Raw genomic sequence first — 18,734 nt, 5'->3', positions numbered from 1 at the left:
AGATAATGAAAAGCGAAAACACCAAACCGGACTGAGTTTTAATCACACAGCACCAGACGTGTGCACTCCTTGGGGGGAAAGTGTGGTCAGAGATGAACCGCCTCTGGATAGAGCTCTTTCTCTGTCCAGGACGAGACGATCGTCTCTATATGTGATTGACAACCTAATGTATAAAATATGTGTTTACTGTAAATCTAAAATATATGTTTGATTTTCATTAGAAAACAGTGTGCTAGCTGTAAGGAATGACAGACCACACCTCTTTTACAACAAGTAACAGGCAATACGGACATGTCTCCTTATTCTTCTTCATTACATGTGCCACGCCTCCTTCACTGTGACTAACAGCCACAGAGGCCACACCTACTTTATTTAGGCTAACAGGCACAGAGGCTACACCTATTTTATTTAGAGACACAGAGGCCACACCTACTTTAGTTAGACTGGCAAACACATGCCACACCTACTTCATTTAGACTGACAGACACTGAGGCCACACCTACTTCATTTAGACTGACAGACTTATAGGCCACACCTCCTTCACTTTTGCAGGACAGAGACAGAGGCCACACCTACTTTAGTTAGACTGGCAAACACAGATGCCACACCTACTTCATTTAGACTGACAGACTTATAGGCCACACCTCCTTCACTTTTGCAGGACAGAGACAGAGGCCACACCTACTTTATTTAGACTGGCAGACATAGAGGCCACACCTACTTTATTTAGACTGACGGACACTGAAGCAACACCTACTTTATATAGAATGACAGACATACAGGCCACGCCTCCTTCACTTTTACATGATAGACACAGAGGCCACACCTACTTTATTTAGACTGACAGACAGAGAGGCCACACCTACTTTAGTTAGCCTGACAGACCCAGAGGCCACACCTCCTTTATTTAGGCTGGCAGACACAGGCTGTGCCTCCTTCACTTTTACAGGACAGAGACAGAGGCCACACCTACTTTATTTAGAATGACACACAGTGGCCACACCTACTTTATTTAGACTGAAAGACTTATAGGCCACGCCTCCTTCACTTTTGCAGGACAGACAGAGGCCACGCCTACTTTATTTAGAATGACAGACACAGTGGCCACACCTACTTTATATAGACTAACAGACACTGAAGCCACACCTACTTTATATAGAATGACAGACATATAGGCCACGCCTCCTTCACTTTTACAGGACAGACACAGAGGCCACACCTACTTTATTTAGACTGACAGACAGAGAGGCCACACCTACTTTAGTTAGACTGACACACCCAGAGGCCACACCTCCTTTATTTAGGCTGGCAGACACAGGCTGTGCCTCCTTCACTTTTACAGGACAGAGACAGAGGCCACACCTACTTTATTTAGAATGACACACAGTGGCCACACCTACTTTATTTAGACTGAAAGACTTATAGGCCACGCCTCCTTCACTTTTGCAGGACAGAGACAGAGGCCACACCTATTTTATTTAGAATGACACAGTGGCTGCACCTACTTTATTTAGACTGGCAGACATAGAGGCCACACCTACTTTATTTAGACTGACAGACTTATAGGCCATGCCTCCTTCACTTTTGCAGGACAGAGACAGAGGCCACACCTACTTTATTTAGAATCACAGACACAGTGGCCACACCTACTTTATATAGACTAACAGACACTGAAGCCACACCTACTTTATATAGAATGACAGACATATAGGCCACACCTCCTTCACTTTTACAGGACAGGCACAGAGGCCACACCTACTTTATTTAGACTGACAGACACTGAGTCCACACCTACTTTATATAGAATGACAGACTTATAGGCCACGCCTCCTTCACTTTTGCAGGACAGAGACAGAGGCCACACCTATTTTATTTAGAATGAGACAGTGGCCGCACCTGCTTTATTTAGACTGGCAGACATAGAGGCCACACCTACTTTATTTAGACTAACAAACACAGAGGCCACACCTACCGTATTTTATTTAGATTGACAGACACAGAGGCCACACCTACTTTATTTATACTCACAGATACTGAAGCCACGCCTCCTTCACTTTCACAGGACAGACACGAATTAAGCCCAGTAGTACACTAATAAAAAAAGTATGACGTTCGGAATCAAACTTTACTGATACACAAACCCACAAATTTCCTCAGCTGTGATCGCGTCCTACTTGTGACGTGATGCACGCTGTTTTGAACTGATGGAGTTTGGTGTGTATGGAGATTGATGCGATGATTTGATAGGTCTGTCTTTCCATCCACAGTCCTAGATACAGAATCGTCTCTTATTCCAGGCGGCTGCTTGCTTCACTGCAATGGACATGATGCAATAACGCAGTAATACCTGCGAGTTTATCTTTGTTCAGCCATGAAAGAGGCAATCCGCACAAACACGACTTCTGCAGCACACACGGATCACGCCCAAGGCCAGCGTTCACGTAGACCCGATAATTACATCTTTATTTGTTTCCCTATATTTTTCAGTAACTTCTCTTCAACCGTATACAAACTGCATATAAAGTTCTGTCCATTGTACAGTGGTTTTGTTGTCTCATTATTTCTGTGTATTCACTGTAGGCACTGAATAAGGAAACAATTCCTTCTCGAATTCCTGAGAATGGTCGAAAACCCATATCATTTCTACTCATGGTGGTCCTGTAGTGGTCCCTTTCTGTTAATGGACAGGGTAGAGGACAACTGATAAACGATACAAAGAGACAGAGTTTGTCCACCTTAAATAAATAACCTGGACGTGCAGTTCATGTCTGTGCTATTAGTTTTTAATTTGTAGTTGCCTGGAAGGCAAGTAAATTTAACACCCAGAGAATGAAAATAAACTCTACTCCTTATTGGCTTTCACAAAGCAAATGAGTCCATCAAGTAGCAACAACATGTTTTTTTTGTTTAGTTGTGTTAATTATTAGCCTTAGATTATGTGGCGCGTCTGATATACACGTCCCTTAAACCTGCTGTCATAGCTGCTGTTATAAACAGATCAGCATCTTCTGACTAATCAGATTGGAGAATTCACGAGCACCGTAGTATAACGGATTTTAACGCAATCAGCATGCTCTGAATCTCAAATGCTACTGAGGTTTACTGGTCAGTGAGAAAGAGCATCCATCCATTCATCTATCCATCAATCAATCCATCTATCCCTACCAATATCCATCCATCCATCCATCCATCCATCCATCCATCCATCATGCCATCCATCCATCCATCCATCCATCCATCCATCCATCAGTCCATACCATCCATCCATCCATCCATCATGCTTATCCATCCATACATGCATACTGCACATCCATACAGCCATCCATCCATAACACTTATCCATCCATACCGCCCATCCATCCATAACGCTTATCCATCCATCCATACATACTGCACATCCATCCATGCATGCATAATGCTTATCCATCCATCCATCCATCCATCCATCCATCCATCCATAACTCTTATCCATCCTTCCATCCATCCATCCATGCATACCATTTATCCATCCATCCATACTGCTCATCCATCCATCATCCATCCATCCATCAGTCCATAACGCTCATCCATCCATACCTCTTATCCATTCATCCATCAGTCCATAACGCTCATCCATCCATCCATACATTTATCCATATCCATCCATCCATATATTTATCCATATCCATCCATCCCATTTATCCATATCCATCCATCCATCCATCCATCCATCCTTACTTCTTATCCAGCCATACCATTTATCCATATCATCCATCCATCCTTACTTCTTATCCATCCAGCCATCCATCCATCCTTACTTCTTATCCATCCATCCATCCATCCATCCATCCATCCATCCATCCATCCATCCATCCATCCATCATGTTCATCCACCCATCCATCTGTCCCATCCATCCATCCATCCATCCATCCATCCATCCATGCATACCCTTTATCCATCCATCCATCCATCCATCCATCCATCCATCCATCCATACACTTTATCCATCCATCCATCCATCCATCCATCCATCCATCCATCCATCCATACCCCTTATCCATCCAAATGTATGTGCACAAAACCCTTGTGCACATACATTTGGGTATCTGGAGCCTACCAACCCACAAACTCTGAAATAAAACAATCCATCCATCCATCCATCCATCCATCCATCCATCCATCCATCCATCAGGTCAGCGAGAACAGATTAAAATAATACTGTATAAATAGGTCAAAATAGTGTAAAAGATAAAAGCTTTTATATCATAATTACAAAATATCACCACAGGTCTAGTGTGGGTGTACATGTGTATGTGGGTGTTGTAACCTCTGTATTCTTGTGTGTGTGTGTGTGTGTGTGTGTGTGTGTGTGTGTGAGCAGCAGAATGTCGGTGAACCCCCCCAGCAGTAACGATGCCTGCCTCAGCATCGTGCATAGCCTCATGTGCCACAGACAAGGTGGTGAGAATGAAGGCTTCGCCAAGAGGGCCATCGAGAGCCTCGTCAAGAAACTGAAGGAGAAGAAGGATGAGCTGGACTCGCTCATCACGGCCATCACCACCAACGGCGTCCACCCCAGCAAGTGTGTCACCATCCAGAGGACGCTCGACGGAAGATTGCAGGTGAGGCGCACGTGTGTGTAGGCTGACTGAATTCTCTGCTGGGATTGGTTAGAAAGTGTAGATTAATGTTCTATAATAGCAGCTCAGACGGTTTGTATTAATGTTTCTGTAGTAATAACTTACACGGGCACTTGTTTGATGGAAACTTTGCATAAACGGATTAAGATGTTGTGAGGAGATGTTTATTCAGTGTTTTTGGATCAAGTCTCCAGTGTCAGTGCTTTCAGACACGGGAAAGTCTTCAGGATGGAGGAGATTACAGGTTGTCCGTCCATCCATGCATACCGTTTATCCATCCATCCATACTGCTCACCCATCCGTCCGTCAGTCCATAACACTCATCCATCCATCCATCCATCCATCCATCCATCCATCCATCCATCCATCCTTACCTCTTATCCATCCATCCATACTGCTTATCCATCCATCCCTCTTATCCATCCATCCATGCATGGTTGGTTGGTTCGACAGTACTTGTACTCCCTGTGTTAAAAAAAACAAAAAACTTCCTTTTAGGAGGCAGATGAGCTGTTTTACTTTGGAGTATCCTTCCTACAGTAGACAATCCCATAATTCTGTTCATCAAGTTGAAAAATGTGGCCTTCTGAACGGATATGATTATAATTTTCGTATGTTAGGCAGGGTTTTTGTTTTTCATGGAAAATAAAAACCTTGTGCAAATACATTTGGGTATCTGGAGCCTACCAACCCACAAATTCTGAAATAAAACACCCAGTCAGTTCCTTTTCTTCTGCTTATTTCAGAAAACATGAGCTTCAACAACAAGCTGTTCAGATTCAGCTCCCCTTTATGTGTCACAAGGGGAGGTGGTTAGATTAGAATAATCCTGCCTTCTCAGTTGAATATTTTGAGAACTGACCTTCTGAATGAATATTCACGAGGAAAGTGCTACCTGATTGGCTGGCGGAAGAGGGTGGGGTGGGGTGAGGTGAGCAGTGGCTCATTATCGTTTAAAGGACCAGGCCGTTCCTGAAATCAGCCGCTTTGAACAGGGTGAGAAAGGAGCTGTGGTGTTTTATCCTTGAGGTACACTACCGTTCAAAAGTTTGGGGTCACTTTGAAATGTCCTTATTTTTGAAAGAAAAGCACTGTTCTTTTCACTGAAGCTCACTTTAAACTAATCAGAAATCCACTCTATACATTGCTAATGTGGTAAATGACTATTCTAGCTGCAAATGTCTGGTTTTTGGTGCAATATCTCCATAGGTGTATAGAGGCCCATTTCCAGCAACTCTCACTCCAGTGTTCTAATGGTACAATGTGTTTGCTCATTGCCTCAGAAGGCTAATGGATGATTAGAAAACCCTTGTACAATCATGTTAGCACAGCTGAAAACAGTTGAGCTCTTTAGAGAAGCTATAAAACTGACCTTCCTTTGAGCAGATTGAGTTTCTGGAGCATCACATTTGTGGGGTCGATTAAATGCTCAAAATGGCCAGAAAAATGTCTTGACTATATTTTCTATTCATTTTACAACTTATGGTGGGAAATAAAAGTGTGAGTTTTCATGGAAAACACAAAATTGTCTGGGTGACCCCAAACTTTTGAACGGTAGTGTATTTTCGTCAAAGCATGTCACAGACATTTCATTAAGATGTCAGGGAACTGTATCAGCTTGTGAAAAGTGGTATAATTATGTCACCTTTAAATCAGTTAGTCTCAACTATATTGCTGTTATCTTAAATCTTAAAGCCAGGTGGGTAACTGACAAATAATAGTGATTGTTTATTTAAGATTCTGTGACATTTTTGGCCATTTTGCAGAGTCGCATGCATGCGTGTGGGCGCTGGATACAGATCCTGATTTAAAAAAAAAAAAAAAAAGGCACACAACCCAATACAGTATATCATGTTGCACAGGACAGACTGAACAATAGAATGTGTAATGCATGATGAAGTGTGTGCAGGAGCAGAGGATGTGATTTGTTTCAGGATGACTCAGACTGAATAGGTTAGAGGTGCACATCTGCAGTCCTGGAGGGATGGAGTCCAGCACGATCTGGCAGTTGCTCTGCTAAGAGACACCTCATTTAACTTAGCACTTCATTAGCAGGTTTAGCAATTGTGTTTAAGCTGGGCAATCACCGAACTGTACCAGGGTCTGGCTCTCCAGCACTCTCCAACACTGCACTTGCGCACTCCTGAGGTAGTCTGCTGTGTGTGGGAGCTATTTTTGGTTTGCTTTGTTGCTTTAAATTGATTCCTTTCCTGAACCTTGACACAAGACTGCTTTTTCATGATATTTGCTTTTTTAAGCTGCTAGAATTATGACAGTTTGATTGAATGACTGGGGATATAATCGCTGTTTTTACTATGCGCTTTATTGTAATTTGATGTTTGTTTGGTCTGGTAGTTTGGTGGGGTGTTGTAGTGGTCGTGATCATTTGATCAAGAAAGTCGACTGGATTTTTAAAACGAGACCGTCAATGACGGCGTAGCTCACTCCGGCCCCGTCTAGTCCAGAAGGAACGCTCTAAAGTGAGCCACCTTCCTTGCGCAATAAATGTTGCAAGCTATATCCACTATATACAAGCTATATATAGAAGCGATATCCACCCTAGGAATACCGACCTATTTACCAGAAAGAATCCAAAACGGCGAGGAATTGACCAAGAAGAAGCGATGTTTGTTGAACTGCTCATTAAGGCCTTACTTAATTAGTGCATAACTTCATTAATAATTGTAATGAAGCAAATCTGGGTAGAAGTTCTATGCACCCTAGGTCCCCCTACCTTCATGCCAGAAAGAATCAAAATCGGTGAAGAATTGAGGGAGAAGAACCGATTTGTGTGGAAACTGCTCGTTAGGGATTGATTAATTACTCCATGTCTTCATTATTAATTGAAATCATGCAAATTTGCCTAGAAGCCATATGCACCCTAGGCAGACCTACCTTCCTACCAAAAAGAATAAAAATCGGTGAAGAACTGAGAGAGAAGAAGCGATTTTCGTGAAATGTGGACGACGCCGGACGGACAACACACGAGGGCATAAACTCATCACCTGTTGGCCAGATGAGCTAATAATAATGGCTGATCTGGTAGTTTGATTTGCTCCATTGTTGTGGTTTGATCTGGCAGTCTATCTATCTATAGCTAGTATTTAGCTAGCTAACATCCATCCTTCCATCCTTCCATTCATCCATCTAGATAGATATATAGCTAGCTAGCTAGCTAGATGAATAGATGGAAGGATGTATTTTATTGATCCCCAAATAAAGTTGGACTCCACTCAGTCACTCCGCAGTCACCCAAACAGGATCGAACCCAGGACCCTGGAGCTGTGAGACAGCAATGTGACCCCTGCACCAGCTATTTCCTCTCCTGCCCATCCCTGAATGAAGTGAAAACGGATACATTCACCTACAGCATACAGCATGTGGACCTCATCATGCATTTCGACATCAAGAGAAAAACAAGCTGCTATCTGAAGAGAATAAGTTTTGTTATGTTGAGATCACAAGAAAAAAAAACCCTCCTAGCCTTTCTCGATTGTTTGATCTGGCTAATAAAGAGTTGCATATCATTAGTACGTTACAGTGGGTCAGTAGCTAAGGTTATGACCTTAAGTTTATCGCTCTATATTGCCCCCTAGTGGGAAACCATAGGCCAGCTGTTTTTGTTCAGTCTTTCAGTTCAGTTACAGTCAAGAAGAAATTGGAGCTCAGATGCTAAATTCATTTGATGGATTATTTGGTTACGACCTTTATCAGCCCTGTCCTGCTTTAAGGACTTTAAAGACGTTTGTTGGCAGTTTGATCATATAGTATTTGTACAACCCCAATTCCTAAAAAAGTTGGGACACTGTGTAAAACATCAATAAAAACAGAATGTGAAGATTTGCAAAACCCGAAATTTCACTGAAAATAGTACAAAGACAACATATCAAATGTTGACACTGAGAAATTTTATTGTTTTTTGAAATGTATACGCTCATGACGTGGGTAGCTTGCACATCTGGGAAGGCATCATTAATGCTGAATGATATATACATGTTTCAGAGCAATATGCTGCCATCCAGACAAACTCTTTTTCAGGGAAGACCTTCCTTCTTTCAGCAAGACAATGCCAAACTGCTTTCATGGCTCCATAGTAAAAGAGTCCAGGTGCTAAACTGGCCTGCCTACAGTCCAGACCTGTCTCCTATTTAAAACATTTGCCGTATTATGAAGCACAAAATATGACAAAGGAGACCCCGAACTGTTGAGCGACTGAAATTGTATATCAGGCAAGAATGGGACAGCATTTCTCTTTCAAGACTACAGCAGTTGGTCTCCTCAGTTCCCAAATGTTTACAGAACGTTGTTAAAAGTAGACGTGATGCAACACAGTGGGAAACATGCCCCTGTCCCAACGTTTTTGAAACGTGTTGCTGACATCAAATTCAAATTGAGCATATATTTTTCAAAAAGCAATAAAACTTCTCAGTTTCAACATCTGATATGTTGTCTTTGTACTATTTTCAATGAAAAATTATAAGGTTTCTATGATTTGCAAATTATCGCATTTTATTTTTATTCACAGTTTACACAGCGTCCCGATGTTTTTGGAATCGGGGTTGTATTTTGTTTGATTTGATCTCATAGCCTGATCTTGAGGTTTGATTTGGTACAGCGATATAACATGACTGGAGCAGTGTCACCTAATATTGGTCTGGATTGTGCATTTAAAAAAAAAAAGTTTCCATCCCTCTGTAAGAATCACCGTGTTACTCTGATTTGCTACGGACTGATTGTCTCTGAGCAATTCCAGCGTTATGGGCGTGACACTTGAACTCAAAATGGCAACAAATGACCCAGTGCATGTTTTATTGTCTCCCAGTATTTAAACAGGTGTTGCATATTTTAAAGTGCCATTCCACCATTGGATGTATTCTTTGGCATAAAATACAATATATTTTATGACAACATGACTAGACAGAGAAATCTTTTAGCTTCAAAATGATATATCAAACATAATTTTTTGACAACGACAAGTTATATTAATTTTGCGACCAAAGTCACCTACCCTTTTAATTTCCGCGCGGTAGTGAAACGTGATGTCATCGGCAGGTTACCCTTCTTGTGTACCACGTGTCGGTCTATTTTTAGACCAGGAAACCCCCAAAGTGAGAGAGTCATTTCTCCTCGTATATGGGGGCCAAAAAAATTGCGAAAAATTTTGAGTTAATCTTTCAGTTAGCTAGATTTATTGGTATTAGCTAGATTTATTGGTATTATTTTTATCGCGTTCTATCCGCCATTGCTGATAATATGTGCCACGTCACACGTCACGTGGTACACAAGAAGGGGAACCTGCCGATGACATCACGTGCGGAACTTAAAAGGGTAGGTGACTTTGGTCGCAAAATTAATATACTTGTCGTTGTCAAAAAATTATGTTTGCTATATCATTTTGAAGCTAAAAGATTTCTCTATCTAGTGATACCATTTATATACAGTTAAGGTCAAAATTATTAGCCCCCTTTGTGAAATCAGACATAACCCTTTGTTTATCCATGAAAATGACAATTTCCAAAAATCTGTATAGTTTATATGATTCCAAAAGAGAAAAGACAAAATGGCCACCAAGTTTGATGATTATATTTTATTCATGCTCTGACTTGTAACAAGAAAACAGAAAAATTACATGATCAAAATTATTAGCCCCGACAATCAATAGTCAATAGTGTACCCTTTCTGTGCCACAACTGACATCAACCTCTTTGGATCGTCCTTTACAAGGTTGGCACATGTCTCTGTAGGTATTTTGGCCCATTCCTCCTTGGCAAAGAGCTCCAGCTGATCCAAATTGCATGCTTTTTGGGCATGGACTTTTGTTTTGAGCATGTGCCATAGATTCTCAATGAGATTGAGGTCTGGGTTCTGTGCAAGCCACTCCAGGACCTTGATTTTGGTGTCCTTTAGGAAGTTTTGGACCACTTTTGATGTGTGCTTTGGGTCATTATCATGCTGAAAGACCCAGCGGTGACCTAAGCCTAGACTAAGAGCAGATGTCTTGATGTTGTCCCTCAAAATGTCAACATAATCTTCCTTTTTCATGATCCCATGCACCCAAACAAGGCTCCCTGTGCCTGAGGCAGTAAAACAGCCCCATAACATGATGCTCCCACCACCATGTTTCACTGTGGGAACTGTATTTTTGGGGTTGTAGGCCTCACCCTTCTTTCGCCAAACAAAGGCAACATCCATGTGCCCAAACAGCTCCAGTTTAGCCTCATCAGACCAAAGGACAGACTTCCAAAACTCATCTTTAACTTTCAAATGTGCATGAGCAAAGTTCAGTCTGGCTTTGAGATGCCGCTTTTGGAGTAATGAGGTTTTTCTTGGGCGATGACCTCAGAGCCCTCCACGATGAAGAACCCTTGCTACTGTCTTCCTCGAGATCTCAACCCCAGAAGAGGCAAGGTCAGCAACAATCATTTTGGTGGATGTGTGGGGATTCTTGCCAACATCCTTCATGATTTTTCTCTCTTGGGATTGAGATAATTTGCATTTTCGTCCACATCCAGGTTTGTTACGCACAAAATGGAACTCCTTGTACTTTGCAATGATGCATTGCACTGCTGTTCTAGAGACTGTGAAGTGTCTAGAAATGACAGTATAGCCTTCCCCCTTGGTATGGGTCTCAACTATTTTCTTTCTGAGTTCCACAGTGATTTCTTTTGTCTTCGGTATGGCTTTAAAGGCAGACCCCTCTCAGAAATGTGTTCAACTGCCTCTAGGCCTGTTCCTTCGAGTCCCTGAAGGGGACTATTGAATTATTGAAGTATTGAATCAATACTGATTGGATGTTCAGGTGTTGTCTGGGAGCTAATTCACTGCACAGGTGTGGCTTGAAAGCTGACAGGCTGGTCGTGTGTGTTTTAAAAGCAAGAAAATTGCATGGGGGCTAATAATTTTGACCACCCCATTTTTCACTACATTTGAGATTAAGGATACTTAAATATTAATCTTACATTCCAAAATGCACCAGGTACTATGGAATAACACTTGTACATGGTTGATATTTTAAAATTACATCAATGTTAAAATTTTGGGGAGAATTTTATCGTAATGTTCCAAAATTTCATGGGGGCTAATAATTTTGACCTTAACTGTATGTTGTCAAAATATATTGTATTTTATGCCAAAGAATACATCCAATGGTGGAATGGCACTTTAAGGCTGTACCATACTGGAGAAGTGATAGAACAAGAACAATTCCCATAGTACATCTAGGGCATGCCAGAAAATGCCAAATAAAAGATGCGTTATGGATGTGACAGAAAAAGTATCACTTTTCTTGGGTGACTGTCAGGGGTGTAGTGGGCGTGGTACGCGGGGGTACACCTTCCACCCACTTCTCCCGAGGTGAGATTAAAAAAAAAAGCAACTGTCATTCAATGGCCTGAGTTTATACGCTCTACAGTAAGTGACACGTGCCTTTGTGCTCATCATCAATGCCCCCCCCCAATCGAACGTTACGTAAAATGTAGCGACGCAAAGTAGAATGCATTCTAAATGCAGCCGAGATATTATAATTATGTAAACGGTTGACTCCGCCATTTTAATGGCTGCATGTCATGTATTTTGTATACGCAGGTGCCTCAATCGCGCCAGACTAAATGCTTGATTTATTCGATTGGTGCCTTTTATAATAAATTTCAGCCCATTGCTGGTTTGTATGCGATGTGAGTGAGTGACGTGACTTTTTTTGAACTTCTGGACACATGCTGTAGCTGTTGCCACGGCAGTAAGTAGGCTAGTAAAAATATCGAATTCCGAATGCAGCTCGGCTCAAATGAACATGAATCGAACATGAACAAAGGTGTTTGTGTACCATAATTTCCAATATTTTGGCTTCACGCCTGATAGTCCATGTTAAACCTATGCAAGGTTTATGTTGAGTTCCAGCAGCAGAGTGGTGCTGTCTACGACGATGCATTCGGAAGGAGAAGGCGAATTTGTACCTCTTTAGCCATTTCGGCATATTTATTGGAGACAAAATAAACCGCGGCTTTTCGCCATAACAGTTGGGCTGTACTGACAAACACGAATGAAAATTGCACACATAAAAATGTCTGAAAAAAAGTGTCTTCTTGTGTTGTTAAAAGAACGTAACATTTATACAAATCATTCATACCAAGCATAGGCGACCAAACAAAGGCTACCGCTTCTGACATGATATCAAATCGATGACGTCACGAATCGCGTACCCCCACTTTAAAAATCTCCACTACACCACTGGTGACTGTACATTTTTATCAAACTCTGTGAAATTGTAAACCTAATGTCGAAATGGAGATATCCATTTGATAGAGGGGTCCAAGGTGAATATTAAAAAATCTTTGTTTAAAATATTTTGTATTTCATGCAGAGTTTCGGAAGGAAAAGTCAGCGTTATGGATGTGACGAAATTCCGTTATGGATGTGACGCGTCTGAAATAGACATGGCATATGTTTAGAAAATCAGCAATTTAACCACCATAACCCTTTGAAAAACTCTCTAAATATCAGCTAAAACTATCAAAGTTCTTAAATAATATTTAGGATGGCTGTTGTTTTGCTGTTTTGTGGATTTTAGCATACATTTCTGTGGCTTGTGGCAATAATATAGAATTGTACATGATCAAAGTTGATTTTAGCTTGGGTTTTACATTGTAAGAAAGAAAGTGACATATTAGGTGATCAAAATATTTATTTATGTAGCTATGTATTTATTTGTTTATTGCCTAGGTGATATCTCTGGGAGTGGTTTTGATGTATTACATGTTGCATGGTGAGGTTGACATTTACATGGAATTGCCCCTCTTTAGGACACTTTAGTCCTGTTCTGTATAGCTGTATAGATATGTGGGTTCTTTGAGGCTTTCTGAATGACAGCATTGATTCCAAAGGCTTTTTGTTCATCTGTCACAGATCAGTCATCATATTTGTGTGTGTGCTGCTTACTGTGATGTCTTGTAGCAGTCAGTAATCATGGGTAAAGCTGAAAGCTCGTCCATTTCAGAGATATGTTTCAAGAACTTGCCGGCACTTATTAACTCCCTGGTATCCCTTGCCAACAGTAGCCATGGCAACCAGGTGATTAAGAGCAGAACTGTCGTGTGATTACATTTGATTAAGAAGTTCGATGTCCGGCTTGATTACAGCGTGAGGTATAACATCAGCGAGATAGAGAGAGAGACAGAGTGGAAGATTATCTTATGCCTGGGAGACAAAGAGATCGAGGGATGTTGAGAGCGAGACGGAGAGAGATGGAGAAATGGCGAGGCCATGAGGGCTGTTTTGTCTGAAATCCAGGAAGGACATGGGGCTAACTTAATGCCATCTATTATTTTGCCATGTGATGAAGGTGTGATGCTATTCAGACGACACAAAAGCAATCTGGCGCGTGCATATGGGCGTGTGGGCGTCCATGTTCTCTCGGCATCCAGAGTTCCTTCCTGACTGAAGACATCGTGCCTCACCTCGGGCGACCTTTCTTCACAGTGTGAAAGAGGAGATGAATGAAGTGAAAGAGGGAGAGAGGGTTTGAAGAGAGAGACGTTAAATAAAAGCAAACCGAGAAAGAGAACAGGGACGGAGAGAACATTCTGGATGCTTTATAATCCATATAAGGCATATATATGAATGTGAGTCCATATATGGTTGCGGGGACGTAGAATAAACTCCAGAAGTATTGGCACCCAGTCGAAAATGTCCATGAACATATTGTATAATATATGTGTGAAGCAAAATATTGGCAGTATAATAGAATATATTGAACAGTTACTCCACGAAATCGAGTCGTACATGAGCTGATCGGCTATAAGCCACGTACGACGAGAGTGAGTGGAATAACTGTTGTTTAATGACAGGAGCAATTTGTGAAAAATGCAATAATAATAATAATAATTCTTGAAAGGCGGCACGGTGGTGTAGTGGTTAGCGCTGTCGCCTCACAGCAAGAAGGTCCTGGGTTCGAGCCCCGGGGCCGGCGAGGGCCTTTCTGTGCGGAGTTTACATGTTCTCCCCGTGTCCGCGTGGGTTTCCTCCGGGTGCTCCGGTTTCCCCCACAGTCCAAAGACATGCAGGTTAGGTTAACTGGTGACTCTAAATTGAGCGTAGGTGTGAATGTGAGTGTGAATGGTTGTCTGTGTCTATGTGTCAGCCCTGTGATGACCTGGCGACTTGTCCAGGGTGTACCCCGCCTTTCGCCCGTAGTCAGCTGGGATAGGCTCCAGCTCGCCTGCGACCCTGTAGAAGGATAAAGCGGCTAGAGATAATGAGATGAGATGAGATAATTCTTGAAAAATAAAAAAGATACATTCTTACCATCAAATACTTTCATTCCATATTTTGTTGCGCTTTTTTTTATTTTTTGATGTTTTGTTTTCGAGTAGAGTTTTTATTTCGGCCTCGGTTGGTTCAGCAACGCACGCCACCATTTGGAGGCACGGTGGTGTAGTGGTTATCACTGTCGCCTCACAGCAAGAAGGTTCCGGGTTCGAACCTCGTGGCTGACAGGAGCCTTTCTGTGTGGAGTTTGCATGTTGTCTGCGTGGGTTTGCTCCGGTTTCCCTCACAGTTCAAAGACATGCAGATTTGGTATAATGGGGTCAATTACACTGTAATTGGCGCAAGCTGTAGTGGTTCCCCAGCCATAATGTGTGTGTGTGTGTGTGTGTGTATATATATATATATATATATATATCATCTCATTATCTCTAGCCGCTTTATCCTTCTACAGGGTCGCAGGCAAGCTGGAGCCTATCCCAGCTGACTACGGGCGAAAGGCGGGGTACACCCTGGACAAGTCGCCAGGTCATCACAGGGCTGACACATAGACACAGACAACCATTCACACTCACATTCACACCTACGGTCAATTTAGAGTCACCAGTTAACCTAACCTGCATGTCTTTGGACTGTGGGGGAAACCGGAGCACCCGGAGGAAACCCACGCGGACACGGGGAGAACATGCAAACTCCGCACAGAAAGGCCCTCGCCGGCCACGGGGCTCGAACCCGGACCTTCTTGCTGTGAGGCGACAGCGCTAACCACTACACCACCGTGCCGCCCATATATATATATATTGCTATGGCAAAGCTTATACACTACCGTTCAAAAGTTTGGGGTCACCCAGACAATTTTGTGTTTTGCATGAAAAGTCACACTTTTATTTCCCACCATAAGTTGTAAAATGAATAGAAAATATAGTCGAGATATTTTTCTGGCCATTTTGAGCATTTAATCGACCCCACAAATGTGATGCTCCAGAAACTCAATCTGCTCAAAGGAAGGTCAGTTTTATAGCTTCTCTAAAGAGCTAAACTGTTTTCAGCTGTGCTAACATGATTGTACAAGGGTTTTCTAATCATCCATTAGCCTTCTGAGGCAATGAGCAAACACATTGTACCATTAGAACACTGGAGTGAGAGTTGCTGGAAATGGGCCTCTATACACCTATGGAGATATTGCACCAAAAACCACACATTTGCAGCTAGAATAGTCATTTACCACATTAGCAATGTATAGAGTGGATTTCTGATTAGTTTAAAGTGATCTTCATTGAAAAGAACAGTGCTTTTCTTTCAAAAATAAGGACATTTCAGAGTGACCCCAAACTTTTGAACGGTAGTGTAAATCAAACCATTTTGTTTTTTTCTACTCACGGTATATGATCTATTTTAGTAGTAGAGTAGCCAATCAGAGCACGCGATTGCTCACATCCAGTGAATGTGGATAGAATAAAATCTTATCGTTATGTAATACAGTTACATATACTGTGTGAAGGCATTAAGTACAGTGTAAATGTGATATATTGTAAAATATACATTTTTATTTATGTTCAGTGCCCACAAAATCAGAGTTTTGGTGGATCCTGGGAATGCTAATGATAAATTTTGAATGAATGAGATCATAAATTTGTGATTTTAGTGATGCATCAGTGATGAACAGTGTGCGTGTGTGTGTGTGTGTGTGTAGGTGGCCGGACGTAAAGGTTTCCCCCACGTGATCTACGCTCGTCTATGGCGCTGGCCGGACCTTCACAAAAACGAGCTGAAGCACGTCAAGTTCTGCCAGTTTGCCTTCGACCTAAAGTACGACAACGTGTGTGTGAATCCGTATCACTACGAGAGAGTTGTCTCTCCCGGCATCGGTGAGTTTTTGGGTTTTCACCAACCTTTTGTCCAATATACCAAAACAAACTTTTTTTAAAAAAAATACACTGGATTTCTGTTAAATCCTCAATTCTGATTGGTCAGAAGTTTTCTATAACAGCAACTCTGACAGGAGTTCAGGCTCCAACACAAGTCACAGGTTTATATTCATGCACTCGTTCTAATACGTTTCTATAGCAACGATTTGTATGACGGATGCTCCAGGTCTGTAATTGCTGACATAGTGAAGTTTCGAGATGTTTATTGAACATTTTTGAAGGAGTCTCCAGTGTGTGTGAGTCAAACATGAGAAAATGTTTGACTGGTGAGGGAATTAAAAACGTAATCATGGTATAAGAGGAATAAGACACTTTACGAGGTGCTGTTATAGTACAAGAATTAACTTGGAGTTATGAAGCATTAACAGTTAGAACACGCTTGTGCTGGCGAGGCCACATGTTCAGAATGGATAACGAAAGACCAGTTAAATCCCTCTTATATGGTGAATTGTCCCAAGGAACATGTCCAGTTGGACGTCCTGAACTTGGATATAAAGATATGTGTAAAAGTGCCCTGAAATGTGACGACGTACCCGATTAAGGGAAATCAAACGTAGAAAGGAGAAAAGAATGGAGACAGCTGATTCGTCAAATATGTGACAAAATTAATTAATGAGAAAAGAGTCAGTAAATACAAGAAGCAAAGAAAAAAAAGGAGAATGAAAAAAGTTATACCAGAAACAGTTAATTAAACTTTTCTCTAAATTGACAACTTTTCTATGTATGCACAGAAGCTTATTATATTTTGAGTGAAGGTGTATCCATATACAGTGGTGCTTGAAAGTTTGTGAACCTTTCAGAATTTTCTGTATTTCAACATCATCAGATTTTCACACAAGTCCTAAAAGTAGATAAAGAGAACCCAGTTAAACAAATGAGACCAAAATATTATACTTGGTCATTTATTTATTGAGGAAAATGATCCAATATTACATATCTGTGAGTGGCAAAAGTATGTGAATCTCTAGGATTAGCAGTTAATTTGAAGGTGAAATTAGAGTCAGGTGTTTTCAATCAATGGGATGACAATCAGGTGTGAGTGGGCACCCTGTTTTCTTTAAAGAACAGGGATCTATCAAAGTCTGATCTTCACAACACATGTTTGTGGAAGTGTATCATGGCACGAACAAAGGAGATTTCTGAGGACCTCAGAAAAAGTGTTGCTGATGCTCATCAGGCTGGAAAACATTACAAAACCATCTCTAAAGAGTTTGGACTCCACCAATCCACAGTCAGACAGATTGTGTACAAATGGAGGAAACTCAAGACCATTGTTACCCTCCCCAGGAGTGGGCGACCAACAAAGATCACTCCAAGAGCAAGGCGTCTAATAGTCGGCGAGGTCACAAAGGACCCCAGGGTAACTTCTAAGCAACTGAAGGCCTCTCTCACATTGGCTAATGTTAATGTTCATGAGTCCACCATCAGGAGAACACTGAACAACAATGGTGTGCATGGCAGGGCTGCAAGGAGAAAGCCACTGCTCTCCAAAAAGAACATTTCTGCTTGTCTACAGTCTGTTAAAGATCATGTGGACAAGCCAGAAGGCTATTGGACAAATGTTTTGTGGACGGATGAGACCAAAATAGAATTTTTGATTTAAATGAGAAGCGTTATGTTTGGAGAAAGGAAAACACTGCATTCCAGCATAAGAACCTTATCCCATCTGTGAAACATGGTGGTGGTAGTATCATGGTTTGGGCCTGTTTTGCTGCATCTGGGCCAGGACGGCTTGCCATCATTGATGGAACAATGAATTCTGAATTATACCAGTGAATTCTAAAGGAAAATGTCAGGACATCTGTCCATGAACTGAATCTCAAGAGAAGGTGGGCCATGCAGCAAGACAACGGCCCTGAGCACACAAGCCGTTCTACCAAAGAATGGTTAAAGAAGAATAAAGTTAATGTTTTGGAATGGCCAAGT

The 18,734-nt window shown here is 41.6% G+C and overlaps 1 protein-coding gene across 1 annotated transcript in view; it reads left to right on the top strand.

Moving 5' to 3' along the window:
- The window catches only part of smad10a (SMAD family member 10a), a 45,985-nt gene that overhangs the window by 4,597 nt on the left and 22,654 nt on the right, over positions 1-18,734 (top strand). The window contains exons 2-3 of the mRNA XM_060904573.1: positions 4,362-4,602; positions 16,574-16,748. Of these exons, the coding sequence (XP_060760556.1) occupies positions 4,366-4,602; positions 16,574-16,748 (412 nt within the window). The 5' untranslated portion in view covers positions 4,362-4,365. The remainder of the gene's footprint in view (positions 1-4,361; positions 4,603-16,573; positions 16,749-18,734) is intronic.

This window comes from Neoarius graeffei, chromosome 22 (assembly GCF_027579695.1).
Source record: "Neoarius graeffei isolate fNeoGra1 chromosome 22, fNeoGra1.pri, whole genome shotgun sequence".
In the NCBI taxonomy this organism is placed as follows: domain Eukaryota; kingdom Metazoa; phylum Chordata; class Actinopteri; order Siluriformes; family Ariidae; genus Neoarius; species Neoarius graeffei.
This window is presented reverse-complemented; position numbering and strand designations above follow the sequence as displayed.